Raw genomic sequence first — 18,436 nt, 5'->3', positions numbered from 1 at the left:
TAGAATCTTGAGAAAATACGAATAAGTCAGTATTTTTGAAAATTTTAAAAGCAGAATGAAACATTACGTTATTAGAGAGATTTTAGACCAACGAACTGTCAATACGGATGAAATATTCATGAAGAAAATTAATGCCGCCAACATACAAGAGAGAGGTCCTGAGAGAGACAGAAAAAGATCAGGTAAAATTTGACAGGCCGTGTAATTTGAGTTGCCTATTGGCTCCGTGCGTCTCCCCTCTACGTACAGTCACGTGATACGCTGTCAGATTTTGTAAGGACGTTTTAACATTGAGTCTTATGGGATTATTTTGTTAAACTTGAATATTTTATTTTGTAGTGATAATAACCGAATACAATTGTTAGAATTCATTAGTTATTAATTTATACTGTAATTTATAGTGCAACAAAATATTTTCTTTTTCGTTAATAAATATTTATTGACATAAACTGCGATAGTGAGGTTATGCATACAAAATCAAACTGATAATCAATATTGAAAAGTGAAGAATTTATAGTGCGTTTTTATTTTCTGTTTATATTAATACATAATATCACTAGCGTGACACGACATTTTTTTAAATGTCTCATTTAAACATACACAAAGCGTCCTTATAAAATTTCAAAAAACCGCCACCATGAGCAGGTCGGTCGATTTTGCTTTGACACTTTGTTAACGCTCGGAGCGAATAGCAACTTAAATCGGGGAAATGGACCTCATATTTTTTTTAACTTTCAATCAACTTAACTTAATTTTTAAATACTGCCTATCAGCTCTGATACCAACCTAAAAAAATATGAGGTTCATTTCCCCGATTTAAGTTGATACAGGCAACTCAAATTACACGGCCTGTCAAATTTTACCTGATCCTTTTCTGTCTCTCTCAGGACCTCTCTCTTGTATGGTGGGGTCAATCTCGCTTCACTATTTGAATGGGACGGGGCCATTCCATCCGTACATGACAGTTCATTATTTTAGACCAGTGGTGCTCAGACTTACACTGCATGGGATCTACCACATAAACTGCAAGCGTCCAGCGATCGACTGCTAGTAAAAAAAATTAGAAAATATAAAGCTTTATTTCACATTTCTATTTGATAGAACGTTGTAACTACAGATAGTTGTAATTAGAGATGTTTTCATCTTAATTTTACTTGGATGTTAATGCACTTCATGAAGTTCATCGCACTTCATGTCATCCACAAGTTAGCGCAGTCTCCACCTTTTCCATGTGTATTTTTTCCGTGAATCGCGATCGACTTCAAAAACTTTGGCGATCGACCGGTCGATCGCGATCGACCGTTTGAGCACCGCTGTTTTAGACCCTCTACATTTGACGTACGTTAAACGTAAAACGTTATACATGTCATGCGCATTAAGTAGTAAATAAGGGAATCCTTTCAGAAACTACGTACCAAGTCAAGTGTCAGATTTCTCAAATTCTAACAGGGTTGCCAAGCAGGTTATGTTATGTAGTGATAGTTTTAAAGAAAAACAAATTTTGATTACAATTTTATACATCGTTACTGCATCATTACTATATTTTTTATTCTAGTTGGCCTTGGTTCAGCTCATATGACTTTTTTTTAAACTCTCTATTACCGAGGGCCAAAAGTCCCTAAAAACTTCTATAATGTTTATTTTAACAAGTTACAGAGGTGAAAAAAAAAGAGAAAAGTGTGATTTTTAATTTCAAATATCTCATTCAAAAGAAACTTTTTATTTAAGAGGATCGGAACGTATTTTCGGCTGCAATGCTATTCAAATGGGGATTCATTTTTTTCAAATCCTGAGAAAACTAATAAGTATTTTGGAAAAATTTAAACGCAGAATGAAAGATTACGTTATTAGCGAGGGCCGAAAGTCCCTGAGAACTTCTACAATGTTTATTTTAATAAGTTACAGGGGTGAAAAAACTAAGAGAAAATTTAGTGTGATTTTTAAATTCAAATATCTCATTCAAAATAAACTTTTTATTTATTTTAAGGGACTTTCGGCCCTCGGTAATAATTTAGTCTTTCATTCTGCGTTTAAATTTTTCAAAAATATTTATTGGTTTTTTCAGGATTTGAAAAAAATGAACACAATGCCGTGGTAATATTTTCCAAATCTGTCTTTGTCTTACAACGCACTCAACCGAATATAATATTGTCAGCATATATTGTCAGTCAGACACTGACAATCAGTGACAATTTTAAATATTTGACATTGCATCGGGAATATTTTGAGAAATTGATTAAATATTATTGATATATAGTGTATTTGATAAATAATTGATTTAAGACGTGAACTTAATAAAAAGTTATTTATTGTGTATTATTTGTGAAAGATCCAAGCAGAGAATACATCAGATATATCCTGTGATCCAAGTATTTTGTTGTTAGAGATGTTCAAAATTGTAAGCGTTCCAAAATAACAACATATTATTAAAAAATCACTTTAACACTTTTCCTCTTTTCTCGATTGATTATTAGTTTTTGTTGTACAAATAAATTATTACAATCACTGAAAACATAGTTAGTGAAAAAATTATCACATTTATTCACTGAATTAATAATTTGCAATTATAAAAATAACAGTTATCCAAGAACATTCAAAAGCCATCTCTTTAAATTAATTATGACATTTTCAAGTAGAATGACATTCTAGTAATGTTTACATATCCACACCAGTGTGAATTTTACTACACGTAATTTGCCGTGTAAAGACAGAAAAAGTAGGGATACACGTAAAATATTTGCGAATTATGTACCCATAGCCTTAATGTAAATATTCATTTTTTAACTTAATCCAACATTGGACCAAGATTGTACCCCCTTAAGGCACGTATCCACTATGTACGCGCTTATGCAACTGCTCCACATAGTCGATACGTTCACGCTCTAGGATTGGGCAACGGTGCGCGTTCAGTCTTAGCGCTGCAATCGGTGGCGGTTTATTAGAGAAGCGCATGCCGTATCCATTGGAACAGTTGCAGGAAGCGCGGAGAGCAAGAGGTTCGCGAACATAGTGGATACGTGCCTTTGTATGGTTTGGATTCAACATTTTGTGAATTATGTATTATTATTTTAACAACGATGTCAGAAACAAATTCAGAAACAAAAAGATTTTTCTCTATTTTGAAATTGATCAAGTTCAAGAAATACAATTTCAGATGAAAGACTGACTGGTCGTGCTATGTTGTCTATATCGAAAGAACTTTAGCTGGAGAAATTTCTGACTAACGAAAAGTGATGGGAAGGTTCATCTTCGATAAAAGGATTGAGATTCGTTTTAAAAAGATGGTTTTTGATAATTATCTATTGTGCTGACGATCGCAGACGACGAAGATAACTTCAGTTTTATAATCTGAAAACTCTAACAGAAATATAAAAAGAATGGTATAGAAATAGACCTAAAGAAAACTGAATACCTAACAACGGAAAATACAGAAATAAAAGAGCTGGTAAACAAATCAAAAGAACAGACAAGTGCAAGTGTTTATGTTTCATAATATCAAACTAAGAAACAACTGAAGAAGATATACAAAAAGAGACTGCATGTGAAAATTAAACCCCGTACTCTGTATACCCGGTATAAAAACACAAAGGAAAATATATAACACCATGACAAGAAGTATCCTGACTTCTCTCTCCCCCCGGAACCTTTCCAGAAACAATTAATCTCTCCAAACTGTCGTCACCTCTGCGAACCACGTGACCAAAGAATTGCAGAATTCGTTGGAGACATATTGTGGACAGCCTTTTTTTAATATTGAGTTGGTTTAGAATGGAAACGTTGTTTGTCCTATGAACTGTCCAAGGTATGCGCAGCATCCTTCTCCAGCACCACATCTCAAAGGCATCAATTTTTTGGCGCTCGCGTGCGCGAAGAGTCCAAGTCTCTGCTCTGTATAGAAATATTGAGAATGCAAGGGCATTCGTCAGTCTCATCTTGATATTTTGAGAGATAGATCTGTCTTTCCAAACTTTAGTTAGGCAACTCGTCGCATTTTTTGCCATACCAATACGTCTCCGAACTTCTGCTTCACAGTTACCGTCGTTAGTTATACTAGACCCGAGATAGATAAAGGTGTTTACTATCTGGTATTACTGTAACAAGTTAGTCAGTTGAATAGTGTCGAATCTCTCGACCACCATTATTTTTGTCTTAGCTTTATTGATTTTCAGACCAACTTTATTGCTTTCGTACTCAACTCTTCGCAGAAGATCAAACATTTCTTGCTCATTTGCTGCTATAAGTGTAGTGTCATCAGCAAATCTTAAATTAGAGATTTTCCTACCAGCTACTGTTACTCCACCGCCCATCCTTCTAAAACCATCCTCATGACATGTTCACCATAAATGTTAAATAAGCCAGGTGACAACACGCATCCTTGTCTAACACCTCTCTCGGTCTTGAATTGGTTTGAGAACTTCTAATCTAGTCGTACTATCGCTATATTAGACTGGTACAGATTTTTAATAAGTGTCACCAGGTGCATTGGTGCACCCATTTCTATTAAAATTGACCACATAATTATCCAGCTTACACAATCAAATGCCTTTTGCTAGTCAACGAAGCATATAATCATAGGTACTTGAAATTCTCTAGACTTTTCAATGAGTTGTCTCAAGTTCAGGATTTGTTCCCTTGTACCTTTATCCTTTACACACTCCGCTTGTTCCTGAGGTATTTGGTAATGTAGATAGGTTTTTAATCTGTTTTTGATGATATGCAACAAGATTTTACTAGCATGTGTTATTAGTGACAGTGTGCGGTAGTTTTCACATCTGGTAGTAGTTCCTTTTTTGTGTAGTGGGACATAAATTGAGGTACACCAATCAGATGGCCATTTTCCTGAATTCCAAACAGCAACACAGATAGAATGGATGATATGTAATCCTTTGTCACCTAGTAACTGTAGTATTTCACATGGTATTGAATCAATGCCTGGGGATTTATTTCTCTTCAGTGATTTAATTGTATCTTTGACTTCAGCGAGTAAGACAGTAGGTTCTCTAGGGTAGTCAGAAGGCCACTTATTTTCTGCTGATACCTCGTTATTTTTATATAGCTCGCCACAGTAGTTTCGCCATGTTTCCAATATTACATCAGTATCGAGCTTTAAATTACCTTCCTTATCTATTACAGACCACGTTTGAGGTTTAAATTCTCTGGTAAGGAGTTTGATCTTCTGGGATACGTCCCTCGGTTCATTTAGACAGCCATGTTCCTCTGTCTCTCTGCATATTTGAGAGATGTAATCAGCTTTATCTTTGCGGCACTGTTTTCTGATTTCTCTCGATAACGCTCTGTATTTATCGTTTGTTCCGTATCTAGTTTTATGTTCTTTTCTGCGTTGAATCACAATCAACGTATTATCGGATATCCATGGCTTACGCCCAGTGGAAACCGCTGCCGCACAGTCTTTTGCAGCCTCGATTACCTTATCTTTGAGATAGATCCAAGTGCTCTCAGGGTCACTATATACTTGGTCTAAAGTCTAAAGAAAGAGCTTCTTCTAGGTTTTGTTGGAAGTCATTGATTTTTAATGGTATCCTGACTTATGGGTGTGAAAATTGGATAATAAATAAGAAAACCAAAAATATAAGAGCAACAGATATAATTCCTAAGGAGAAGATGCAGAGTAACAAGAAGAAATTGAATAAATAACAACGATCAAGAAATGAATTGGAATGAAATCAGATATAATAGACCACATAGAACAGAAGAGATTAACCTGATACGAACATGTCAGAATAGCAGACAAAAAATAGGTTGGATAAACAGAATAACATAGTGAAGCCCGATAGGAAGAAGAAAGAAAGGCAGATTCTCTTTCAGATTCTCAATGGAAAGAAGAAATCTACAGGAAGGGAACTGGCAAAACAGGGAGTGATTCAAATTTTTCTTTCAATGCTTATTAAAACACAATAGTCTAGTCGCAACATACCCACATAACAATGATATTCGTATCATGTTCTAAGCATATACTACCAACATTCGTCGGAGTATATTCTGTTTAGTATATGCGTAGTACAAGCATAGCATATACCTTAAAAAACATTCTAAATTTCATGTTCTTTACATATACTTTAAAGTATATTCTCGTACCGAATATACTGAGTACATTCGTGTACGTAGTATCTCGGAATATTCGTAAAAGTTTATTCTTAGAATATACCTTTATCGAATATTCTTAGCACATACTTATAAGTACATTCTTAACACATACTTATAAGTAGATACTTTTAAAATATCTTAAAAATAATATGTATGTATGTATAGTATAGGAAGTATGAATAATATTAGCCTTATCAACTTCGTTATATTTTAGAATAATTAATAAAATTTATGTATGTAGGTAGTATTAGACGAATTTCATTTCAAAATTGTTGTATGGTAAAAAAGTTTAAACATTAATTGTATTAACGTTTACATAGATACTATTAAAAATTCGTTTTCATAATTGAAATGACTTTACCATTTCGAGTTTATCATGAATCATGAGTATTTTTATATCCTTGGAATTTGAATTTAGGTACATTCAATTCAAAATGGGCCATTTCGCAGAACCAAAACGTGCCAAACTGCACAACCAAAGCAACCATGAACCAAAGGCTTTGGCGTTGCCAACCGTCGAGTAAGCCTTTTCCGTCAACTTACCTTAAAAATTCCCACTTTTATAAAAAAACTTCCCTCCTGTTTACAAAATCTGAGAAGATATGTTTAATTATTTTCAAATATTTTGATTTTTTCTTAATATTTTACAATTTGGAATGGATAAGTTACCTTTTGAGTTAACTTTTTCCCTTTATCACCTTTTATGTTGAAAATTCCCGCAAAAAGGGAAATTTCTCTCCGTTTCGCAACACTGACCACCGATGTTATTCCACAATATTCATACATTCATATCCCCCATCTGACCATTTCCCATTTCTTACCTGAATGGATCAGGGATAGGAAAAAACCGTAAAATATGAAAAAGAAAACAGGCATTATTTCATTATTTGTATCATCTATGGATCTATGTAGTGTTGAGGATGAAGACGAATGATGTAGTACTAGGACTAAAGAACATACATACAATAGCTTTATTGTAATATCTTTATTTTGTTTGCGGTGCTTCAAAATACATAAAATATAATCTATTTTGGTAACTCATTAAATAGGTAAGTACATATAAGTATTATATAAATTTTAGTTACTTATGCATAGTTTAGTTTAGCTAAATATATAATGATTTATATAAATAACTAAAATTTATAAATATGTACTTACTTTTTAAGTAATATTGTAGAATGTAGGTACTAACTACATTCTCATTTGCAATTAAAATATGTAAATATAATAAGTATTTGGTAGAACCAGTAGAACCTAAGATGAGATTAGGTGATGCTGAAAACATCTAAGCAAAACATGCTAAGCAATATAACACTTTCTTAGAATATTCTTAAAAATATATATTCTTCCCATTCAAAGATGTGCGGTAGTAGGTACGTTCTAAGTATATAAATAGAAGGTTTATAGCACTTCCTTGGAATATTCTAAAAAGTACCTTCTTGGTATAAACTAAAAAGATGTGCGGTAGTATGTTCTAAGTATACACATAGAAGGTTTATAGCACGTCCTTGGAATGTTCTAAAAAGAACATTCTTGGTATATACTGAAAAGAAGTGCGGTAGTACATTCTAAGTATATATGTTACAGTTCAAGTTGATTCTCAGTTAGAGTTGACTCCAACTAGTTGGAGTCAACTCCAACTGAAACGAGCAGTAAATGTTGATTTTAAAAATTTAAATCAACTTTTACTAGTTGGAGTTGACTCTTCCTGGATCGATTCAGTAAATGTTGATTATACGAGAATCTCAAGTGCATTTTTGATGAGTGTGCGTTTCTTTGTTTTGACCGTTTCAACTACTTATTAGTATAGTCTGTAACGTCGCCCCCGTTAGGTAAATTATTCTGATTCGATTTTTTGCACAAACTTACTCAAAGAAATACATCCGTATAACAATCCTTATAACAAATACACAGGGTGTCACGCGGTACCGCGGTCGAAAAATTGTTTAACCAATTTTTGTTAACCAAATTCACAAAAATAATTTTTATCTACTCTATCTCATATTATGTAAAATGTAAAGGTTTTATTGTGTGAAAATTGTAAATATAGATAGCAGTACATAAAGAGTTTAAAGTGTGTCTGAAGTAACAATGTATTTTAAATGGGTTTTACTTTTTCGCACTGTGTTTTAGCACACTTCCATATAATTAAACATCCTTAACTTTCGCCTTCGGGAGGAAATCAGACACGCCCTTGCTTTGCAACTGAAATGCTCACAAAACAGCGACCACGGAAGCAAAGACGGATGACAGAGGAAATATTGGATTTAATGGATAAAAGAAGAAAATGCAAACAGCACAAAGCAATGTACAAAGCATTAAATAGAACCATTAAACAAAAAATAAAAATTGCAAAAGAAAAATGGATAACAGAACAATGTGAAGAAATCGAAAACTTATATAAAAAACATGATGACTTCCATCTGTATAAGAAACTCAAAGAATTCACAGGCACGACATACTCACAAGGACCAAATAATCTAATCAACGCAGAAGGCAAACTGATTTCAAGCCATGAAGAACAAATAAACATGTGGGAAGACTATATAAAGGAACTCTTCTATGACATCAGAGAACCTCCTACATTAAATACCAAAAACGACGAAGGTCTTCCAATACTGAAGTCCGAACTGGAATATGCTCTACGTCAACTAAAAAACAACAAATCTGCAGAAAAAGATGAAATACCAGCTGAGCTATTGAAGTTAATCAACGAGGAAAACTTAGACTTTCTTCTTGGACTATTTAATAATGTTTACAATACAGGGACTATCCCTAAAATATGGCTTGGATCAGTCTTCATACCACTGCCTAAAAAGAAGAACGCCAAATTATGCCAGGACTTTCGCCTTATAAGTATATTAAATAACATTCTGAAGCTTTTCTTGCGTATCATACAGAACAGAATATATTATAAAAAAATGTGATGAAGTCACCGGTCAAGAACAATTTGGCTTCAGGAAAGGTATGGGGACACGAGAAGCAATATTCTGTTTCAAACTCTGGCACAAAGATACAAAGATCAGCAAGCAGACCTTTTTATCTGTTTCATAGATTTTGAGAAAGCGTTCGATAGGGTGAAGCACAAGACCTTGATAGAAAGATTGAACGAATCGGAGTCGACAAAAGAGATCTTAAAATTATAGAGGCTATTTATTGGAATCAGACAGCAATCATAAAGACCAATGGTAATACGTCAAGGCCAATTGAAATACAACGAGGTGTTAGACAGGGTTGTGTGCTATCACCCATACTTTTAACGTCTACTCTGAGGTAATATTTGCGGACTCTTCATTGCACCATTCAGAAGGAATCAGGATAAACGGTCAGAAAGTAAATAACATCCGCTATGCAGATGACACAGTATTAATGACTGATTCGGACCATAGTCTGCAGATACTGTTGGATAGGGTTACTGAGAGTTGTGAAAAATGGGAATGAAGATCAATACTGCGAAAACCAAAGTTATAAGAATATCAAGGAACAAAAATTTACCTCTTCCAATAAATACGTGAAACACCAACAGCTTGAATACGTAAGCCAGTACAAATATTTTGGTTGCTGGTTCAACAATCAACTTGATTATAAACAAGAAGTCAAGAGCGAGAATAGAGGTAGCCCGACAGGGGTTTATCAAAATGAAAAGCTTATTTTGTAATAGTAGCATTAATATCAGCCTTAGATGTCGTTTTCTGCATTGCTATGTGTGGTCAATACTTTTGTATGGAACGGAGGCCTGGACACAACACAACACTGATGAACAAGTTAGACGCCTTTGAACTCTGGCTTTATAGAAGAGACTTGAAAATACCTTGGGTAACCCACACCACCAACGAAATGTTCTGAGGAGAATAGGTACAGATAGGGAACTGCTAAAAATCATTAAAGTCAGAAAAGTTAGCTACCTGGGACACATAATGAGAAACAAAAAGTACCGCCTCGCGCAACTGATCATCCAGGGTGAGATTGAAGGAAAACGGGGTCCCGGTAGGCGCCAGATTTCATGGATTAGAAATATCAGAGACTGGACCGGCCTTGATTCAACATCTTTGTTTAGAGCCGCATTGGACAGAGACAGATTTGCCAGTGTAGTCGCTAACCTCCACTAAAGGAGAAAGCACCACAAGAAGAAGAACTTTCGCCTTGTCATGGTGATGACATGTGAGCAATAAATTACAAAAAAAGTTTTGACACTTTTGTGGTTTGACAGAAGTTTGAATTTTTAAATGTCAAAATGGTGCAATGATGCATCTCACTCGCACTCACATTTATAGCTGCGTCAATACGCTCCTAGCGCTCATTGTTAATAATTAAAAATATGTAACCGCTTAGTAATAAAATAATAACAAAAATTTCTTCAGTATCTTGTAAGGGGGTCGTTAAAATTTTATTTGGTGACTTTCGGACTTTCATAATAATAATTTTTAACTGAGTTATTAAGCCTTGAAAATGGTCATTTTCGTATTTTGCAAATTTTAAATCGCGTATAACTCGAGAACAATACATTTTATAGAAAAATCACAAACCTTTTGCTCCGAATGACCCAAATGATGTAAAGAAAATTTTCGTAAATGAATTTTTTTTGTGAGTCTGTTTAAAAAAATGGTTTAAACAATTTTTCGACCACAGTACCATCTGACACCCTGTGGATATTTTATAAGGACCTCTTTTTGAGTAAGTTTGTGCAAAAAAATCGAACTGGAATAATTTACCAAACGGGGGCGACGATACAGGCTAGACTAATTTGAACATATTCAGTAACATTTAATTTCTAGAATCGGCTGTTTGTGTGAATCAGAATCAACTTTTACTAAATGACATTGGGAAGAGTATACTTTTCCTAGTTGGAGTCTACTTTTACTAGTAAATGTTGAATATAAATCTTCATTTTATATTTATAATCAACTTTTACTGAAACCAGCCGTTAGAGTTGACTCCAACTAGTTGGAGTCAACTCCAACTGGATAATCAACTTGAACTGTAACATATACATAGAACGTTTAAGTGCTGTAATGTAGTATATACTCAGTATGTGTTCTGGACATTCGCAATGGTAATTACGCATATTCTCAGTATATACTTTTTCTGAAAAGTATGTTCTATGAATCTACTAAGAACATGAAATTGTTATGTGGGTAGTGGGTCCGGTGTACACTTTTAGGTCGCCGAAATTTGATGGTGGTATTATAGGTTTTTTGGGTCGCTGAATCCAATGGAAGTGGCCTGGAAGCCCAAATGTGGTGCGTTTAATTGTTATTAACAAATTATGGTAAACTTAGGTATTTTTCAGGAATTATTAGAAGCCCTGTAAATAAATTGATAGTGTTAAGGTCTTTTTTTAAGGTGTATTTTTGGTCGCTGAATCGAATGCGACTAGTTGCGATTACTCAAAATGTGTTCTTATTTTGTTAATAACAAAATAATTGTTTATTCGCCGAAAAGCTCGAAATGCGTTATCTACAGCAAGTTTGTAGTCTTTTTCATAGTATTTTTATGAGCTAAATCGATTGTCCCTAGTCGTGATAGCTTAAACCACGTTCCGACTTTGTTATTAATAAATTATTGCAAAAATATCGGTTTATAGTACGTTTACTCACGGTTTTTGTTCTAATTTTTAAAAAAACCACTTGGAATGACATGAAATTTGACATGTACGTAGCTAACATGTCAAACAAAATAAGTGATATTGTGCCAATGTGTGCTTTTACCCTGGGGTGACTTTCACCCCGTTTCGTGGGTGAAAAAATAAACTTTAAAATAAGTCCGGAATTGGATAAACTGATTAATTCTAAGCAACTTTTGTTCTATACAGTTTTTTCACTGAGTCAATACTTTTTGAGTTATTTACGAGTGAATATGTTCATTTTTCAATAAAAAAAAAAACAAATAACTCGAAAAATATTGACTTAGTGAAAAAACTGTGTAGAACAAGAGTTGCTTAGAATTAATCAATTTATCCACTTCCGGACCTATTTTAAAGGTTTCTTTTTTAACCCCCGAAAAGGGGCGAGACTCACCCCCAGGGAAAAAGCACACATCGGCACAATATCACTTGTTTTGTTTGACATGTTAACTACGTGTACCTATGCCAAATTTCATGTCAATCCAAGTGATTTTTTAAATTTAGGGAAAAAACCGTGAGTGAACGTACTATAAACCGTTATTTTTACAATAATTTATTAATAACAAAGTCGGAACGTTGTTTAAGCTATCACGACTAGTGACAATCAATTTAGCGTATAAAAATACTATGAAAAAGACTACAAACTTGCTGTAGATAGAGCATTTCGAGCTTTTCGGCGAATAAAAAATTATTTTGTTATTAACGAAATAAGAACATATTTTGAGTAATCATGACTAGTCGCATTCGATTCAGCGACCAAAAATACACCAGAGAAGACCTTAACGCTATCAAGTTATTTACAGGGATTTTAATAATTCCTGAAAAATACCTAATTTTACCATAATTTGTTAATAACAATTAAACGCACCACATTTGGGCTTCCAGACCACTTCCATTGGATTCAGCGACCCAAAAAACCTATAATACCACCATCAAAACGCGGCGACCTAAAAGTGTACTCCCTATGTTGCGACTAGACTACAATAAACACTTACCAACAAGTTGTAAATCTTCTAGCTCAATTTCATTGTCGATAATATACTTTCCAATCAGTTCTCCAAGTTTTTTTGTATTCGCCGCAGCTTTCTCGAAGTTGGCAGCACCTTTTGCCCAATCTACAATAACAACATTGTGAGGAACTTTTTTTTCTAAGTAAGCATTTCTTGCCGTTAGTACCCAATAGCTTTGACCGTTTTGGCTGTACCCGTGTATGAAGAATCTAGTGGGGTATATGTCGAAATGCGAGCCCTTTATGCCGTTTTTGTTCGTTCCGCGGTCTAATACTTTGTATGCATCGAACACTACTTCAGTTTCGTTTAAATTGGCATCATCGAAGTTTACTGGTGATGTGATATCTCCCAAAACTGAAAATTATATTAAAAAAAATTGAAGAGAAATCTTCTGCATAAAAGGTATATTTATTTTAAAAAATCTAAAAAGGGCTACAAATACAACAGAACGTTTTCGCTCTAAAGACAGCATCATCAGTGTTCTCCTAAAATAAATATAACCATAATTAGTGAAGACAAAGTTAAAATTTTAAATGTTGACTAACATAAAAAACAAAGTTAGGTTATACTTACAAGCTTTACATACTAAGCCACCAAAAATACATCGGTTAAAATGGTTTAAATGTCGACTAAATGTCTTACATTAGAATGTTAAATGTTAAATCCAAAAATGATGGATGAAATCCCTAAGGATCTACCCTAAGGCATTATATTATAATGCTTAATTAATTGCTTAATAAAAAATTTTTGTAACGCCATCCATTTTCAAGATACAGGGCGTTGAAGAAAACAAAATTTTACACATTTTTTACGATTTTGCCGAAACTACTGGCAACATTGTAATAAAACTTGGCGGGTTTTAAGATGTAGTTATTGTGCATGTTTTGACATACAATTAAGGATTGGATATTCATCCTTGGCGTGCATAGGGGTAATGGTCTGAACTTTTCAAAGAAAAAGAGATAGTACGCCACTGACATATTTCAAATTAGCAATCATTTTTGAATTCCTTGTTCAATTTGCGATAAAAAAACTATCTTCTCATTTTTTCATACGACGCGCCGTTTTGCTGCAAAAAATAAAATATCTTAACGCTTCCAAAGTATTCGAATTTATTATAATGGATGTATGAGTTTATGTAGATGTAGAAACTAATAGAAGTTCGAATACTTTGTAAGGGTTAAGATGTTTTATTTTTTGAATAAAAATGGCGCGCCGTATGAAAAAATAGGAAGATAGATTGATTATCACAAATTGAATGAGGAATTCAAAAACGATTGTTAATTTGAAATATGTCAATGGCGTACTATCTTCTTTCTTTAAAAATTCAGACCATTACCCCTATGCGCTCCAATGATAAATATAAAATATTTAATTGTATGTCAAAAAATGCACAACAACTACCTCTTAAAACTCGGCAAATTTTAATACAATGTTGCCAGTAGTTTCGGCAAAATCGTAAAAAATGTGTAAAATTTTGTTTTCTTCAACGCCCTGTATCTTGAAAATGGATGGCATTACAAAAAATTTTTATTAAACAAACCCCAATTATTTTTTACTTTTTTACATATTCGAGTGACGGTGTTACCTTTTTTGAAAAATATGTATAAAATTGTATCAAAAAACGAAAAAATAACCGAAAAAATGCGGTTTTTTATTTTTAAAGGTGCGTTTCACCGATTGTAAAAATTTGAAAAAATTCAGGGTGAAATATTATGCAAAAATACACGTTACATATTTTTTTCGTGAAAACGAATGTCTTAGTTATTTTTTTATACTTATTTAAAATTTTAAAATGTTCTAAAATTTAAATTTCCCGCAAAAAATTTAAAAAAAAATTTTTCGGACAGAACTTTTTGAAGCTTACAACTTTTTTATTTAAAGTTTTTCGCTAGTTCTCGATGCAGCTGAGATAAAAAATAAAAACCTAAAAACCCTAATTAGGCTCTAGATGGGTCACATGACCACATAGGGGGCTAAAAATTTCAGGCTGTCTGTTTTTTCAATGTGCCTCTAGTAAGTTGTCGTTCCATCGTTTTCGTGGTCTTACCACTGATCGTCTGCCTATTGGGAAACCGTCTCTCGCTGTCCTGACTACTCTGTTGTCATTCGGCTTATGTGGTCATTCCATTCTATTGTTCTGTTTCTTACCCTGTCTTCTGTCGTATATCTGCACTTTTAGCTCTGTCCCATAGAGTCTCACCATCGATTTTTCGAAGGGTTTTCATCTCCGCTGTTTCGAGCAATCTTTTTGTCCTCTCTGTGTCGGGTCGTGTTTCTGCCGCGTATGTCATTATTGTTCTGATGACTGTTTTGTAAATTCTGCCTTTCATATCTTTTCCAATATTTTTATTTCTCCATATTGTGTCATCCAGGCAACCTGAATTCAGGCAAATCTTTCATTATGCGTTTAAATTTCTCAAAAATACTATTAGTTTTCTCAGGATTCCAAAGTTCTACATTCTACAGTGTGGCAAAACCAAATGGAATAGATTCACTATTTCGTAAACCGACGACTAAAAAATCCGGAAACAGGTCGATTTTTATATTTAAATTATGATTTTTTGGCATTTACATACTAGTGACGTTATCCACCTCGAAGCTGAAATAAAAAATATACATGCAGACCAATGTAAAAAAGATCATTTCATTGTTGTCTTCTTACCGGCGTGAGAAATACAAAATAAGATTTACTATTTTATTTGAACATAAGCCACAATTCGAGTTTGAAATCAAGTTTACTTGACGTTTCAACTTTCACTTCGGAAATCGTTATCAATATAAAAAAAAACATTCATAAATTAAAAATTAAACTTTGTTTCTGGTGAAGCAACGAAGTTGGAACCAGCAGAATATTATAATTGTCACCGGAAAGCGAAAAAGGTAACGCACAACTTGAAAGAATTTATATATTTCTAACTTCGTTTCTGGTGAAGCAACGCAGTTGGAACAAGCAGATATATTATAATTGTGTCACCGGAAAGCGAATATGGTAACGCACAACTTGGAAGAACCTATAGTTTTCTAACTTCGTTTCTGGTGAAGCAACGCAGTTGGAACTAGCAGATAATATTATAGCGGAGTCAGCGGAAGGCGAAAAAGGTAGTCCCTGAAAACTATAGGTTCTTCCAAGTTGTGAGTTACCTTTTTCGCTTACCGGTGACACAATTATAATATATCTGCTTGTTCCAACTGCGTTGCTTCAACCGACGCGAAGTTAGAAAACTATAGATTCTTCCAAGTTGTGCGTTACCTTTTTCGCTTTCTGGTGACACAATTATAATATATCTGCTTGTTTCAACTCCGTTGCTTCACCAGAAGCGAAGTTAGAAAACTATAGGCTCTTCCAAGTTGTGAGGTACCTTTTTCGCTTTCCGGTGACACAATTATAATATATCTGTTTGTTCCAACTGCGTTGCTTCACCAGAAACGAAGCTAGAAATCTATAGGTTCTTTCAAGTTGTGCGTTACCTTTTTCGCTTTCCGGTGACAATTATAATATTATATCTGCTTTTTTCAACTGTATTGCTTCACCAGAAACAAAGTTTAATTTTTAATTTATGAATGTTTTTTTTTGATATTTTCAACTCGGGCGCGCCAAAACCAACAAACCACTCGGAAACCCGTCCAAATACGTATTGCGAACCATCAAAGCTTTTGTTGAAAAACCGACAGAAGTTAGATTGTGGTGCGCCGTGTGCGTGCCGTTTGTGCGCCACTTGAAAACACGTACTAATCTGACGAATATGCTGCGCGCGAGCGGCTCGCACACCGAGCAGAGCGCATATGTATACCTGCCTTTACGATGAATTCTCTAACATTTTCTGCGAGTTAGGAAGTACCACGTTTTCAATGAGGAGTTTTCTAAAAAAAAAAAGGAAAATAACTATCTATGCCTGCCAAGTGGGAAAGAACTAAACTCTCGTCTCGCGTAACTACCAGCTTCCACTCTGGTTTAGCACTTCTTTGCTCTTTGCTCGTACTCTTTCTTCGCTCCATTTTGTGCACTTCTTTGCTCTTTTCTCGTGCTCTTTGCTCTTTGCTCGCACTCTTTCTTCGCTCCACTCTGAACGTACGCATAGGGAATGTTGTATACAAATTAAAGTATGGTAATGGTACTTTTTAATAGTGATATAAAATACAGGGTATCCCATTTAAATTTTACTGAAAAAATAATGTACTTGAGTTTTAACTCACCCTTTATTAGATATAAAGTAAATTAGCAATATCAATCATTGTTAAAAATTTTGACAATAAATAAAAAAATATGGCATCAATAAACCATTGCCGTTGTGCTTATTTTTATTTATACAGTGAGTTGAACTTGTTACGATTTTCATATAAAATTGGTTATAACTTTGTAAATACCCTGTATAACATACCCAACCTTTATATTTTGAAAGTAACAGGATCTATTTGTTTAGGATGAAAACTAGTTATAATTCATTGAAGGGTCTAAAAGGGTCTAATGTACACAATGGTCCCCTCTTCAACTTGTTGTGGTCAACTTATCGCAGCGTCTAAACAGCGTTTCAATCTCAACAAATCACAGCAACTTGTCATCACAACTAGTTGCTGTGACTTATCGCTGTGTTTAAACGCTGTGTTTTTAAGGTTCCGAAGAACGGAATAGGAATAGCCGAACTGAACCGACCACAGGACTTGTGCGTAGTCGGTTCAGTTCGGCTATACCTATTCCGTTCCGCGGAACCTTAAGTTCGTTTTACGGCTACTGCTAGTGTAAATTTTTCGCCCGTGGAGCCTTAGCCTAAAGATTCCCGGACTCAACGTACATAATCTCTTTATTTTGTTTACGGTGCTTCAAAATATGATTCATTGTGTAACTCAATATTACTTAAATAGTAGGTAAGTACATATACTTAAGTATATAAATTATAGTTACTTATAGGTTAGTTTAGATAAATAATATATAATATTTATATAAATAATCAAAATTTATATATACTTACTTTTTAAGTAATATTGTAGAAATATTGAATGGGTTGCATATGTGAGTCCATATTAAATATAGTAATGAAACACAGACTTACTCACAATCATTTAATTATACTTTGACGACCGGTTTCGATCTCTACAATATACAGATCATCTTCAGGTCGGCGTTACAAGTAGTTAAATGCTACAATAAGAGAAAACTTGTGTTAGACCAGTGTCTGATTGAAGAGATGTTAATAGAAAGCCAAATTTAAAAATTTTTTATAAAATTTTTTGAAATAAAGGTTTGCAACTGTTGACATTTCAGAATATTGGTATATACAAAGTCAAACCTATGAGTAAAAATGCTCATAGGCATGTATGTGCAAATGGGTGCATACAGTTTGAATTTGTTGAGATTAAAATTTTTAACCATTAAAAAACAAAAACAAAATAAACATAAACTGACTTAAATATGCTTCAAAATTCAAAGTAGTAATAATAAAAGAGATAGTAATATTGTTCTAATCTACTTACATGCCGTTACAAGGATTGCGTTGCAACTTAGTTGTTGTCATATTAGTACGTCCAAATTATGCTAATTGGTTTGTTGGGATAGTGATAGGGTAAACAGACATGTTACGTAGGTTAAAACACAGTAAGATTTCAAATTTGGAATTGATCCTGAAGGAAGATGCGTATGTGAAACGGGTGATGTTTTGTTCGAATGGAGAAAGACAATGCTCCAGGAGTTGCGTATTAA

At 33.9% G+C, this 18,436-nt stretch overlaps 1 protein-coding gene across 3 annotated transcripts in view; it reads right to left on the bottom strand.

Annotated features, from left to right (window-relative positions):
• Positions 1-18,436, bottom strand: part of LOC114337794 (lipase member H-A) — a 38,164-nt gene that overhangs the window by 10,721 nt on the left and 9,007 nt on the right. For 2 of the 3 annotated variants that reach the window (XM_028288326.2, XM_050646058.1), the window contains exon 2: positions 12,724-13,092. In XM_028288326.2, the coding sequence (XP_028144127.2) occupies positions 12,724-13,092 (369 nt within the window). The remainder of the gene's footprint in view (positions 1-12,723; positions 13,093-18,436) is intronic. The other variant, XM_028288327.2, reaches the window with a different exon arrangement.

Source organism: Diabrotica virgifera, chromosome 3 (assembly GCF_917563875.1).
Source record: "Diabrotica virgifera virgifera chromosome 3, PGI_DIABVI_V3a".
Classification (NCBI taxonomy): Eukaryota; Metazoa; Arthropoda; class Insecta; order Coleoptera; family Chrysomelidae; genus Diabrotica; species Diabrotica virgifera.
Note: the sequence above shows the minus strand (reverse complement) of the source record. Positions and strands in the feature narration are given on the sequence as shown.